Source organism: Chiloscyllium plagiosum, unplaced genomic scaffold (genome assembly GCF_037043375.1).
Source record: "Chiloscyllium plagiosum isolate Xiang-an unplaced genomic scaffold, Cpla_swu_hap1 HiC_scaffold_19, whole genome shotgun sequence".
NCBI lineage: Eukaryota > Metazoa > Chordata > Chondrichthyes > Orectolobiformes > Hemiscylliidae > Chiloscyllium > Chiloscyllium plagiosum.
This window is the reverse complement of record NW_028270157.1, coordinates 27,797,591-27,812,866: the sequence shown is the minus strand read 5'-3', so window position 1 is coordinate 27,812,866 and position 15,276 is coordinate 27,797,591. Positions and strand designations below refer to the sequence as shown.

The window sequence follows — 15,276 nt, the reverse complement described above, 5'->3', positions numbered from 1 at the left end:
TGGTGTTCCCATGTATCTGCTACTCCAGTCCTTCTAGATGGAAGTGTTCATGGGCTTGGATGGTGTTCTCTAAGGATCTTTGGCAAATCTCTGCAGTGGATCTTGTAGATAGTATACAATGCAGCTACTGAGCATCAGTGGCGGAAGGAGTGGATACTGTGACTGGCTTCATTAGTAGGCTAGGGCTCCATTCCAATGTATAAGCTGTTTGTGAACATTGGTACCGCATCTCTGAAGTATGTACAAGATACTCTGGAAGCTGCCATCATGCCTATTTCTTTAAGAATTCTTATGATCCTGCTTTGCTTCAAGGGCCAGATATCTTGCAAAAATGGTTACTGGGAGACAAGAGCTAACTTGTGCAGCCATGATATTTAGTTATGTTTTATGCTATGATTCGATGAATAATTCAATATATATTTTTCTAGAAGATTCTATAAAAGCACATCACAATATGCTGACCACATTACTATATGAAAGTGGACATGCTATAGTAATCTATAGTAGCATTTAATTACTTTTTGTATCTACCAAATTGACATCAACTACTTCTAAAAGACCTGGTTAACCAACATTGGTCTGAATGTGGGAATATCTCTTAGTGTCTGTGCCAATACAGAAAGGTTCATGCTGTGCTGAGCTAGCCATGCAGCAAAGGGCTTGCATTTCCCAAAGGACAACACAGACAATACCTTTGAGAAGATATGTTGCAGCATGAGCTTATGGAATGGTGCTGTGAAATGACACAGGGAACAATTTGCCTATTAAGCACTGCTAATTGAAGTTCTGATGAAAAGTCATATATCAGAAGCATGCGGCATAATTTTCTGCTCACTTGAGTGGTGTGCAAAACGGCAAGAAAGTTGGGAAAAATTGAAAAAATCAGATCCTTAATCTTGGGAAAAGAAGCTTGCTTTTCAGCTTAGGGTTTAGACAGAGAATTCTGAATTTTACTTATGGTCAAAGGCAACTTAATTTCTTTGCATTTGCATTTCACTGTTGGCTGAAATTACCTAAGCCATATTTAAGGTCTCAATTCTCCTCTACTTTCCAGTGAGAAAGTCCAGCATGCCTGTCTCTCAACATTGACATAGAAACATTGAAACTAGGAGCAGAAGAATGCCATTCAGCCCTTCTAGCCTTCTCCATCATTCATTAGGATCATGACTGAACCTCTATCTCAATGCTTTGTTCCTGCTTTCTCCCAACACTCCTTGATGCCTTTAAAATCTTAAAAATTATTTATCTTCTTCTTGAATATATTCAGCGACTCAGCCTCCATAGCCTCATTATGAATGAAGAAATGTTTTCTCATCTCAGTCCTGAATAGTCTACTCTGTATCCTGAGACTTTGTCCTCTGGCTTTAGACTCCCCAGTTCGGGGAAAACATCCTTCTTGCATCTTGTCTGTTCAGCACTGTTAGAATTTTGTATATTTCAATCAGATTCCTCTCATCCTCCTAAACTCTACTGAATAGGCCCAGTTAAACCAGTCTCCACTTATAGGACACTCCTGCCACTTTGAATATCTGCCTAGTGAACTGCTGCTCAGTCTGTCCATGGCAGCTACATCTTTCCTTCGTCATAGAGACAAAAACTGTTGCATTTTCCAGATGTGGTCTCACCAATGTCCTGGATAGCTATTGTAGGGCATTCCTACATTGAACTCAAATCCTTTTGCAGTGAAAGCCAATATACCATTTGCCTACCCAATTGCTTACTATACTCACCTGTTTGCTTTCACTGAATTACATACAAGGATACCCAGATCCCTCTGCACATCCACATTTCTCCATATATCGCCATTTAAGTAATACACAATCTTTCTGTTTTTCACACTGAAGTCTACAACTTCATATTTGGTTATGTTGTATTAAATCTGCCATATGTTTTCTCACTTAAGTTTTCTAAATCACCTTGAAGCCTCCTTGTATCATATTCACAGCTCACAATTCTGGCCATTTGGTGTTATAAACAAACGTGTTTCCCTTATCTACATCATTTATATGCAGTATATCATGAATATTTGGGGCCCAAATATCAATTCTTGCAGTATCCCATCAGTCACTGCTTGCCACTTGGAAAAATATCCAATTATTCCCACTCTTTGTTGCCTGTCTATCAACCAGTTCTCAATCCATGCCAGCATATTATCCCTATCCCATGTGCTTTAATATTCTACACTAAACTTATGAGGAATCTTATCAAAGAACTGTTTGAAAATTCAAATATACCACAATTATTGGTTCTCCTTTATCTACACTACTAATTACTTTCTCAAAAAAAAACTACAGTCGATTTATTCAAGAAGAAGATAAATAATTTTTAAGATTTTAAACCCACAGTGGCTTTGTCAAATTCTGATCATGCTTTCCAAATATTCTGTTGCCTTATCTTCCATAATAGACCAGTATTTTCCCCACTACTGATGATAGACAAACCAGTCTCTAATTCTTTGTTTATTTTTCTCTCCCTCTGTTTTTAAATAATGGGGTTACATTTTCTACCATCTAATCTGCTCTACAGCCTTTAGAATTTTGTGTGGAGTTTGCACATTCTCCCAGTGTCTGCATGGGTTTCCTCCGGGTACTCCGGTTTCCTCCCACAGTCCAAAGATGTGCAGGTCAGGTGAATTGGCCTTGCTAAATTGCCCATAGTGTTAGGTGCATTAGTCAGAAGGAAATGGGTCTGGGTGGGTTACTCTTCAGAGGGTCAGTGTGGACTAGTTGGGCCGAAGGGCCTGTTTCCACACTATAGGGAATCTAATCTAAAGATAAGCACCAATATATCTGCAGCTGCAGTATTCCATGAGATGGTATCAGAGAGATAAGTTGCATGACTAATGAGCTGAAGAATGGAATTTTGCTTGACAAAGTTGATTTAGGCAATGGCAAACTGTCTACAATGAACTTCACCCGAAAAAAATATTTTGCCATAAAATAGGAAAATATAACTTATTTATCTAAGGAAGGATAAATTGGCATTGGAGGCAGTCCAGATCAGTTTAGGATATTTGGTCGACATGGCTGAGTTGGATCAAAGGTGTTTCCATACTCTATGACTGTATGTCTAGACTGATACGAAGTATGGAGGGACTTTCTTATGAGAAGTTGAGTACATTGGGCTTGTTGGACTTGCACTTACAGTCTATCATTCCTTCCAGTGTTACCTCAGTTTGAGAACTGCTATTTTCTTATGAGATTTGAACCTGAGTCTTTTGATTTACATCTCAAGATGACAATACAATATGGGATCACAGTGATTATGTTACTGGATTGAAGGCCTGAACTAATGAACAGGAAGCAAAAATTCAATTCTGTCACAGCAGGGGATTTTAATTTCAATAAACTGATTTTTCTAAAGCTTATAATAGTAATGGAGGCCATGAAACTATTGGATTTTTGCAAGAAGAAAACACATCCGGTTCACTGATGGCCTACCAAGGAGGGAAAACTAGTCTTTACCTGGTTTGGTCTATTTGCAACTCCAGACCCTCTGCAAAGTGGTTTGCTTGTAACTGTTCTAGCAAGTCACTTAGTCATGTTCAATAAGGCAACTCCCCTTCATTTTTTCAAGGACAAATAGGATTAGGCAACACCAGCAACACCGAGATTCCATGAATGATTAAAAACATGAAAATGAGCTCTAGTGCACTTATGACTGGGAATTACAATCAATATATATTTATGTCTTGTCCATGATTTTTTTTCTTCAAAGCAGAAGCTAGTTTATTTATATTGTATTCAGGAATTGAAGCTTTAGAAGCTAGGTTTGCTGATAACACAAAGTTGGTAGAAAGTGAATGGTGAAGAGGACATAAGGATGCCACCATGGGATATAGACAGGTTGAATGGGTGAGTAAAGATCTTGCAAATGGGGTACAATGTAGGAAAGTGAGTAATTATCCATTTTGTCAGAAAAGCATACTATCTAAATCATGAGGTTGCAGAACTATGAGATGCAGAAAGATCTGGGTGTCCTTGTGCAGAAATCACTGGGGGCTCATCAACAAGTACAGCAAGTAATCAGGAAAGCTAATAGAATATGATGGTTTATTGTGAGGGGAACTGAATGCAAGAGTAGGGAGGTTATGTTTTAGTTATACAGGGCATTGGTGAGACTGCATCTGAAATACTGTACTATATATTGTACCAGACACTGTATGTAAGATAAGAGTGGTGCTGGAAAAGCACAGCAGGTCAGGCAGCATCTGAAGAGGAGTGTCAATGTTTCAGATGCTGCCTGACCTGTGCTTTTCCAGCACCACTCTGAACTTGACTCTGATCTCCAGCATCTGCAGTACTCACTTTCGCCTACTCTACGTAAGATGTTAAATGTGTTTTATGCTGTTCAGAGAAGGTATGCTAGACTAATACCAGGAATGAGTGGATAGCTAGGAGATGCTGGAGAGTCAGAGTCGATAAAGTGTGGCACTGGAAAAAGCACAGCAGGTCAAGCAGTATCCGAGGAGGAGTGTTGACGTTTTTGGAATAAACTCTTTATCAGGACTGAGGAGGGGCAAGGAGGCTGAGAAATAAAGGGGGCAAAGGGGGGTGAGGCTGGGGGAAAATGTAGGTGGGATGTAGGTAGGAGGAGATTGTGATAGGTCAGTGGGAAGGGTGGAGCGGATGGTGGGAAGGAAGATAGACAGGTAGGTCAGGTCAAGAGGCTGGTGCCGTGTCAGAAGGTTGGACCTGGGATGGGGGTGGGGAGAGGAAATTTGGAAACTGGTGAATTCATTGTCAAGGCTGTGTGATAATGGATGAAGAAAAGCTAGACAGGCTAGGATGTATCCTTTAGAGTTTAGAAGCGTCAGTTGTGACTTTTTTGAAACATAAGATCCTAAGAGGACATTACTGAATGTTGAAAGGATTTTTCTTCTTTTGGTAACATGTAGAACCAGAGATCATAATTTTAAAATAAGAGGATGCCCATTTAAAACAGAGATGAGGAAACATATTTTCCTTTCAGAGAATTCTCCTCCTCAAAATAACCTTTAAATATTTTTAAAGTTAGATAGATCCTTGATAACCAGGGGTTGAAAGTTTATCAGGGATATGCAGGAATATAGAGTTGAGGTTAAAATCAGATCAGCCAAGATGTTGTTAAATGGTGGAGCAGGCTCGAGGGGGTGTGTGACATACTCTTGTTCCTTGTTCATAAGGCTATATACCCAAGGACAGTAATCATGTGTCTCAAAAACCACAAAAACAGATGATACTTTTAACAAACATAAACCCAATTGCCTGGTTCAAAAGGCAAGTAATCTACTCCCCGTCTACGTTTTCATGGGGTTTCAACAGCGGCTAGAAAATAGAAATAACCAGTTTTTCACTTCGCCCCTCTAAAAAACAGCACAGTACCTGTCCAATCACTTTCTTGCTTCTTCTCCTTCACTTTCCAAAATAAAATGCACAGGCTTAATCGGTCACTGTGCAAGCAAAACAAACTCTCATTTCAGTACAAATACATAAAGCTACTGAACACCTCATTCCAATATTTGTTTTTAAAATTGACATGGCTCTCTCTGAACAAGCACAAAATCTTTAAGTGGTTCATGCAACAACAACAAAAAAAATCCCCAAACTAGTACTCTTTTGAAATTGATTGTTTTGAATTACCATTTTTAAAATTTACAACTTTGCAGACCTGAACCTTAAAGCCATAATTCACTGTGGTACTGTGAGATCAAACCCTTATAATATTTAAGATAACTTGCAACATGTAATTCAAACTTTCAAAAATTCCAAAATTGCCATAAATCCATAAATTCTGTTGCTATTTCATTACATTACATTTCTAAATAGCAACCACCATCTGTGTTGACCTAAGAATAACAGAAAAATTGTTAACATTTTCTTTCATCCCATCTGAAAATTAGACATTTGATTCATAATACATTATTATTAACTACTGGTGTAAAGTATTAAGGTTCCAGGGCTAATTCTTGGATTTATTTGACTTGGTGCAACTCTGTAGTTGAAACTGCTACAATTAATCAAACATTTACAAAACCTTCCTGCTTTCTGGTCAATTCACTTTCCCATTTTAATCCCATGATCTCTTGTGCGAGATTTTAACAAACATCTCGAAGTTTAAATTTGCACCATCAGCTACATTATCTTCAATTAGTATCTCTAATTGTGAATAGGCAGTTAGACTAAATATTATACTGAATAGTAACTTGCTAATTATAGAGTTGGGCATGTATAGTTATTCTGAAATATCCAGATTTAAAAAAAAATTACTTCATTGAATGTCATCATTTATACATAATTATTTATGGATATATTTTCAAAATGCTTATGTGATTGGTTGTTCTGCAGACAATATCAATATCCAGATAAAACTGGATCAGTACTTGTACATTGTTAATTGAACATCAGATGGACCCTTGATGGAAGTAACAATGTAATTCCATTCATTACTTTTTGACAGAAATATCCCAGAGGCATTTAAAAATAAAAGTAATATCTGCTGCAACAATATTGTGTTCAAATTAAGACAAAGCTCAAATGATTAATATAATCGATGTTATGTAATCAGTGGTTAGAAAATATTTTTAATGTTTAAAAGAATAAATGAGTCATTTCCACTGCCCAGAGGTTTGTTACTCTCACAATTTTAATTTGCATTGGACATTGATAGGGATGAATTTTACCAACAATTAACTAAGGGTCCATTTTTGGAGAGTTTCATGGAATCTTCTCTCTGTGAGCTTCCGTGGGTCATTACACCCAATTCTCCACTGCTGATCGCATTATCTATGCACCAGACCTCCATGGCTCACACTATTGCATGCTCACCAGCAGCAAAGTACTCACCATGACTGGAGCTTTCTGATTTCCTGCTGCCTGTGCCATAGTTAAAGCCCAGCTCAATTTCTGCCAGCCACAAATAGCTTTTCACAGTACATGTAGTGGGAGGCAAACAACACAGAAAAGCTTTGGAGGACACCTACATATCACAGCTGATAGCAAATAGAAGTTCACATTCATTAAGTCCCTGCCGAATGCAATGCTTTTCCTCAGGGCATTGTGGGTCAACTCACAACAAGTGAACTGCAACAGTTAAAGAAGACAGTTCACTACCACTTTCTTAAAGGCCACTAGGGATGGGCAATAAATTGTCCCACCAAAGTTAATTTTTTAAAAAATCCACCTGACTGATCAACTGTACCTATGGCTGCAAGAATCAAGCTACACTGGCTATCTGTCCTTTGCTGTCCAATGTAGAAGTATATCTGAGGGTGAGCTACTCTTTTCTTAATGCCCAACACAGCATAACTGTCCATCATTGTTCCCAACTGATTGTAGCCCACTCTGCTGACCGAATCAGAAGAACAGCCTTTATTAATGAGTGACCAGACCTGACTATTTTCTGTGCAGTTCCCATATGACTTACCAGTAATCCACTGTACATTTGTACTGGACCTGTAGGACTTGTTATGATAGAGACATAGAGTCAGACAGACGTACGGCATGGAAACAGACCCTTCAGTCCAACCCGTCCATGCCGATCAGATATCCCAACCCAACCTAGTCCCACCTGCCAGCACCCGGCCCATATCCCTCCAAACCCTTCCTATTCATACACCCATCCAAATGCCTTTTAATTGTTGCAATTGTACCAGCCTCCACCACATCCTCTGGCAGGTCATTCCAGACATGTACCACCCTCTGCGTGAAAAAGTTGCCCCTTAGGTCTCTTTTTACATCTTTCCCCTCTCACCCTAAATCTGTACCCTCTAGTTCTGGACTCCCCAACCCCAGGGAAAAGACTTTGCCTATTTACCCTATCCATGCCCCTCATAATTTTGTAAACCTCCATAAGGTCATCCCTCAGCCTCCCACGCTCCAGGGAAAATAGCTCCAGCCAGTTCAGCCTCTCCCTATAGCTCAAATCCTCCAACCCTAGCAACATCCTTGTAAATCTTTTCTGAACCCTTTCAAATTTCACAACATCTTTCCAATAGGAAGGAGACCAGAATTGCGCACAATATTCCAACAGTGGCCTAGCCAATGTCCTGTACAGCTGCAACATGGCTTCCCAACTCCTATACTCAATACTCTGACCAATTAAAGAAAGCATACCAAATGCCTTCTTCACTATCCTATCTATCCTTTCAAGGAGCTATGAACCTGCACTCCAAGGTCCCTTTGTTAAGCAACACTCCCGCGGACCTTACCATTAAGTGTATAAGTCCTGCTAAGATTTGCTTTCCCAAAATGCAGCACCTCACATTTATCTGAATTAAACTCTATCTGCCACTTGTCAGCCCATTGGCCCATCTGGTCAAGATCCTGTTGTAATCTGAGGTAACCTTCTTCACTGTCCACCACACTGCCAATTTTGATGTCATCTGCAAACTTACTAACTGTACATCTTATGCTCGCATACAAATCAGAGATATAAGTTTCAGATCAGGAGAGTGTGCAGCTTGGAGGGAAATTTGCAGGTGAAGATGCTCCAATGCAACTTGCAGCCTTGTCCTTCCAGGTGAGTTTGGAAGATGTTATTGACTGAGCCTTGGTGAGTTACTGTAATGCGTTTTGTGGATGAATAATTTTAATGCCAATACGCACACAGACCTTTTCAACTTAGGTGGTTGTTTTTGACTGGTGAAGACACAATGGGCAGAAAGGCTGTAGATCTGTGCTGTAGATCTCTATGACTGACCAGGGCCCACTCCTGGATTTGATGGTGGTATAGAACCCGGATTCTCACTATCCTGAGCACCCAGCTGACCATACTCATCTTCCTAGACTGATATCAGGTGATTCCCTTGACTTAATGTCCCAGTACATTATGATTAATGACAGCCTCTCTTGACTTGACTAAAGACTATGCACTTCAGAATTTGAGATATGGCCATTTTGTTGAAGCACATTCAGTGCGCTAGTCGCATTAACTGTTGGCACATTTTGTAGGTGTGACATTGATGTAGTACAACACCTCTTTGATGGATCACTACTGTCAAATATGAAAAGCTGCCTGGCTTTATGGCTGCGCTAGGAAGCAAGTCAAAACAAAGAATCACAAGCCTACACATTCTTACTGATGTGGCAATGTACATAACAAGGGCAAGGAAAGGCAAGGCAGAGATGTTGTGGACCAAATTGGTACAGAGTATATGAGCACTAAGGGAGCAAGCCCTAAGATGCACCCTCTTCAGAGGCATGAGATGGGTGCATCTCAGTAGCAGTATTGCTGGCCAAGGTGGAAGCTTGGAAGAGCAAAAATCAGTCAAGAATCTCATATTTCCAATCTTGCCATAATTTCACAACTGTGCCCACCTTGTTCAGGGCCAGAAGAATTCAACCCATTATGATACTGCAAATTCCAAAATGTTGCTGCAACTATTCCAGTCTTGTGACTACTGACACGTATTTAAATCTCTATTGCCACCTCTGTATTACAGTAGGCATTTTTTTAGTACTGAAGTAAGTATTGGAATCAGTGAAAAACTTTTATAATAAAGTCCACTGCTTCTTTATATAATGCTTGCAATAGTACATTAAACAAATGTACATTTGCCCTTTCCGAAGAAATGCTCTTAATAAACAAACTATCTAGTATCAAATAACATGATTATTTATGGTACAAACTTTGTAAAGAGCCTTCATATTTTGATTGCAAGCACCTATTTACAGTATCTGTGTTATAATCAGCCACAGCATTGACTGTGCAGTATCATACAGAGTTTAGAATGAGTCTCCAACAAAGGGCAATCTTTGTATCTTTCTTAATGTAATAAGGCATGATTATAGAATGAACAAATAGAATACTTTGTATCCAGTTTTACAGAAGAACCAATATAATAATTAAAGGCTGATGTCCATTATACAAGTCTAAGACATAAGAGGAAAATGTTGAAAAATAAAAAAATTAAACAAGTTTTACAAGAGAGCAATGAAATCAGTTTGTGGATAATTCTTGTACAAGGAAATGTCCAATTCAGTCATTAAATAAAAACTTATTTTGTTTAAATATATTTGCATCAAATATACTGCATCAAATACTTATTCAGTATTTGATGCAGTAATGCACAAAATTTGTAAAGGATGAAGCACATGTATAAAAAAGTTATTAAAAAACTGCTAAAATGCCAAGACTAAAAGAGATCAATTACCAGCTGATTTCAAAAAGTAAAATAACGATTCAAACTGACATGCTATTAGAATGAATAACATATAACGTTTATCATATTTACCTTAGTTCAGCCATGCTGCATGTTAATAAAACAGATAATTGAAACATTAACTGAGGAAATGTTTAATATATGTCCCAAATATAAGTATGGGATGTGCATTTTGGCATTATTCTGAATCATTGTTGCCAGTAAGTTCAATTGTGAGAACAGAATAAAATGGCTGAGCCTTTGTTTATAATGAATGAATTTTAAAATTTAATTCTATGCTTCAGCTTTACATAACTGCTGTGAATTTTAAACTATCAATGTTTAAATTCACTTTTAGAGCCCCATTTAATTTCCATTGAATAAGTTATATCAGAACTGAATCCTTCTTTCCTCAATGATTGACCTGTTTAATCTGCTGCATTGCATAATATCAGCTGGCTTCAGAGTCTAAAAACTGAACTTGTTCCTTTGGTATTGTGTACATTGCTATGTCCCAAGCCACCTGTTTATACTGAATTAAATTCAAAGGCATTTGATTCAGCATCTGAGTTGCAGAAAGGCAGCTAACTGAACTTAAATGAAAAGCTGAGAGCTAAGGAGAGTTGCTACTTGGATTTGAAGATCAATTGCAAGTTTATGTATTCCGCAATATTTAACCAAAAGATTTGACTTCTAATTTAGTCACAGTATAAACATGATGTATAAATGTACTGAAATTGTGATGCTCCTAATTCCCTGAATGCAGTAGTTAATGCAGACTTGTTCTAACAACTTTTAGCACAAAGGACAAACAATATTGTCTTACTTAATTAGAAAAATAAAACACTAAACAGTTTAATGGATAAATGTAAATCTATTATGCCATTGAATCCTACAGAAAATAATTACTTTTTCAGTCTTTACTGGTGTTCAGTTAACTGATCTCAAATTGTATGGCAATTACAGCATATTAATTGACTTGAGTATCCTTTGACAGGAGGGCAAGAAAACAGCCAGAATTTTCATTCACAAATAAGCTTCAGTAATGTCTGCTGGAACGTGAGTATAAATGAGGATTAGATTGGGCTTGGTTGTAACAGCCTACATCTGAAGCACACAACCAATCACTTAACCTATGGTGAAGTAAATAATACGTGATTGGTGAAGGTAATTAGCTTCAGACACCAAAGGAATCCTACCTGAAAAACTACCTTCAGAGAAGTAAAAAAATAGGGAATATAAAGAGGAGAGGGGAACAACAAACGAAAGCTAGCATTACCATATTTAAATGTTTACATGGTGCTCTAAAATATCTCCAGATTTTTAGAAATTGTGCAATGCAAGTAATTCTCAGAAACATTTTGCGTTGACTTAATTCCACAATTAAAATGGCAAATGTAATGTTAATAAGCAGAGAAAAAAATTTTTGCTGCTGTGGTAGGATTCTTAAAATATATTTGAAGGTAGAATTTTATGTTTTGCATCAAAACAGTAGATACAATAATTTGTTATGGAAAACCTTTGTGGGGTTAATGAAGCCATACTAAGGAAAGATTCAAAAGAAAATCCCAGCAAAATAGATATTAAAAGGCATGGAACTAAAGCATATGTAAAAAGCTCAAAGCTGAATATTTCTCGAAGACAGATTGAAATTAAAATATAAAGTTGTTGTTCAAAAGATCAATTGTCAGAGCACCCTTTCCATTTAGGAACAATTCTGTTTATCAAAATTGTCCTCCAGAGCATGATACCTTTTCAATCAGCTTTTCCTATTCCAATTTATAGCAATTACAGGTGGGTTACCACTTCACTACAATCATCACTACCTAATTTGTTTGATAAGATCCTGTTCCACAGCTACCTGATGAAGAAGCAGCGCTCCGAAAGCTAGTATTTTGGAATAAACCTGTTGGATTATAACCTGATATTGTGTGATTTTTAAGTTTGTCCACGCCAGTCCAACATCAGCACCTCCACATCATTTTTGATAAGAGTTATACTTGAAACAAAGCTTAATTATCAAAATGATTAAAAGGCAGGCATGATACCGTATTTACCTTAAACACAGAATATGTCTTAACTCATTGATTCAGCCAGTAGACTGTGGGCAAATTATACAAAAACAAAACATATTCAGATAATGAGTTAATTCCATTAAGTCATACTTAATATGAAAAGACATGTAAACATCAAAAAGATGTATATATTTGCCTATCAAATTAACACACACAACCAAAAGTTATACATTTGTAAAGATTTTGAGATATTGAGTGATAAGTCGTTGGATAAATGTAAATATTATATAACTTATAGCAAGAGCAAATAGAGTACTCCATATTTTATATGTACTTACGCCTTTTTTGTGAAACTGCTTGCAAACATGCTGTCACAATATCGCTATTCTTCTGTACTTTGTGTGAAAGATTGTCTTTTCTCCTTAATTGACGAACCAGTTTTGCAGATTGGACGGCGATTCTGTATTTTAGCTCTTCTATAATTCGCTTAAGCTCATCAACATCTGTTAACATGAAAAAATATATATTTGTAAGCGAAATGTCAATGACTGAAGAATTCTAGTCATAGGTTGTTCCTGTATCCTTTTAGTCTGCGACTCCACTGCTATTATAAAATGATTTAAATTACTTCAAAATTATCTCCAACAATACAATAGCTCTTATTTCGGATTTTTTTAAAAAACTGCCAAATGTTACTCTATTCAATGTGAAAGCCCCCTTCATTTACTTGTTACGGAAGTGCCTGGCAAGGAGATGAGATGATGGAATTCTTGCAAACTGGCAGGGATTGTCCTCAACTTTTCTTACAGATATGTAACATTCAGATGCAGTTGAATGATGCCTTCAAGTATTAGTGACAAATATTCTGATCTAAATAGGCTACTTCATTATCTGAGAGAAGACGTCAATCCCCAATCCTGCATTTCCATTGCTTGTTCGATTCGTGTGGTGTCATTTCGTGGAAAGAGGAACGCACTGATGGAATATTCAGAATCAAAGAGAACATGCTGAGCTTTAAATGCTTGCATTTTACATTTTAGGGCTGCGCCAATTATTTCTCAATCATGGCCACCCACTTTAATTGACATGCTTAGCTTTAAAGGTCAGCATTTTTGCCGCGGAGAATGAAGCCATTCGACACTCCAAGTGAGCACCTTACTCAACACCCTACCTTCCCCCCTCCCACCCCTTCAAGCTTCACTCAAGTGTTACATCATTTTGGCTCAGGTTAATGACACTGAAAGATTCGATTATTCGCCACGTCAAACTAGACAAGATGCTATTTTTAGGCACCAAACATGGAGATTCTTGTTCTGGCGACAAAAGTTAAATGTAAAACACTTTCACTTGTATGTTTTCTACTGCAATGAACTCTGGTGATCCAGGAGCTTGCCTACACCATTAACACAGCAATCGACCAAAACCAATCCCCTCAAAGTCCCCACGGTATCTTCCAGCCACTTACTTTCAGTCACACTGGTTTTGGAAGGCGAGGCTGATTAGCACTTATCACGTACCTCTCTTATTGTCTCCACAATTCTACAAGCAATTTTTTTTTTTGCATTTTATTTGGTTACAGTGTAATAATTTGTCTTATGGTACATTTGATAAAAATATTTATTTACTTATTTATTTAGTGAAAAGAGGGATTCCTCGTATTTTATCTAGATTTCCATTGCGTTTCTTAGTTCATCAAAGTCGTCGAAAGCTTTATTTAACTCAGTAACCTTCAGAATTATACTGACTTTCTGCGTTGAAGCGTAACCGAACTCAAACTGATAACCGATCAAGGCAGGAAGGAGGAAAATCATAAAACATAAAAATCACGAAGTATTTTTTATTATTTACAGTTTTTATGCTATACCTTTCTGTGCCAGGTACAGTATCTGATGTTTTGTAGTGTACTGTTCCTGAAATTCTTGCAGGAACATAGATCCAGAATTACTCCTTCCCAGAAAAGCATCGGAGCTGGATGTCTCCGTTGAACTGTCCACGCTGTCAATGCTTCTGCTACTGTAGGCGCAGGAGTCGTACAGTTCGGTCAACAGACCGTCCACAATGGAAGCAGTTCTCTTGCAGGCGATACTCGCCGTTCCAGACTGGCTCTCCCTGCCCCGGTTTTCATCGTGGGCTCCCGCGGCATTTTCCGTGGGGTTTGCCCCTTTCGGCCAGTATTGCGTTGGCATTATCGTTGAGGGTGACACCGGACAGAGGGGACTGGTTTCGCTGTCCTTAGGCAGCGAGGGGCCTTGGGCTGTTCTCTGGGGATTGACAATCTGCATCCACTGCTGGAAGCCGGACATCCTGCCCGAGTTCGAGCCCACCACGAAGCTGTCAGTCTCTCCATCCGAGTAATTCCCATTGGAGATGTCGACTTCGCAAAGTTCATTTTGAGCGATGTGAAGCGAAGCAGCCATTCTACACCACCGACTGCCGATTTGCTGCAAACTCTCCCAGGGCCAGCGAGCTTCAGGTGGATGGGAAGCCAGTTCCGGGTCCTCACCATTGTATGTCTGGGGAGGCCGGCTCGGCACTTACTCAATTTCTCACCCCCCCCCCCCTCACTCAAATTAAATCCTTTCTTTCTTGGTAGGGGCGTTTCTACTGATTATATCCACATTATATTTACTTTAAAGTACTTTGTGCTAAGGTTAACTGTGTTGGAAACACCAACTTCTATCCTCCCCGCCGCCTTTATGGCACATTCTGGCGATTATAATTTGTGCAGGTAAATTTCCCGAGTCAAGGTTTGCGGCCAAGTGCAGAGTTTACCAAGATGAGGACGCAATGTTTAAAATATATATAAAGAACGAAATAAATTCAAGAGAGATATTTTGAGTGTTTCATCAGGGGAATTTTTTCAGGAGTCCTTTCTTGAATGTCAGATATTGTACTTTCTAACCAACATTTTCAAAATGAAAATTAAAACTATTCATATTGTAAGGATCAATAAATAATCTTAACCTAGGTATCATGTTTGCCTTCTGAGAATATAGTTATGCTAAGACTAAGACTGCCAGAACATGCAATATGTTTTTAAAACCTTTTAATAGGAAGAGTAGAAGACACCCATAATTCCATTACTACCTCCCAATGTTTGTGTTGCCGTTAAAAATGAAATCCATAATTTAAGAAACATTT

At 38.2% G+C, this 15,276-nt stretch overlaps 1 protein-coding gene across 2 annotated transcripts in view; it reads right to left on the bottom strand.

Moving 5' to 3' along the window:
* The window catches only part of tbc1d30 (TBC1 domain family, member 30), a 65,037-nt gene extending 50,446 nt beyond the window's left edge, over positions 1-14,591 (bottom strand). For both annotated transcript variants that reach the window (XM_043709659.2, XM_043709661.2), the window contains exons 1-2: positions 14,000-14,591; positions 12,474-12,638 (exon numbers count right to left, since the gene is read on the bottom strand). In XM_043709659.2, the coding sequence (XP_043565594.2) occupies positions 12,474-12,638; positions 14,000-14,552 (718 nt within the window). In that variant the 5' untranslated portion in view covers positions 14,553-14,591. The remainder of the gene's footprint in view (positions 1-12,473; positions 12,639-13,999) is intronic.
* Between the last annotated feature and the right edge of the window lie 685 nt (positions 14,592-15,276).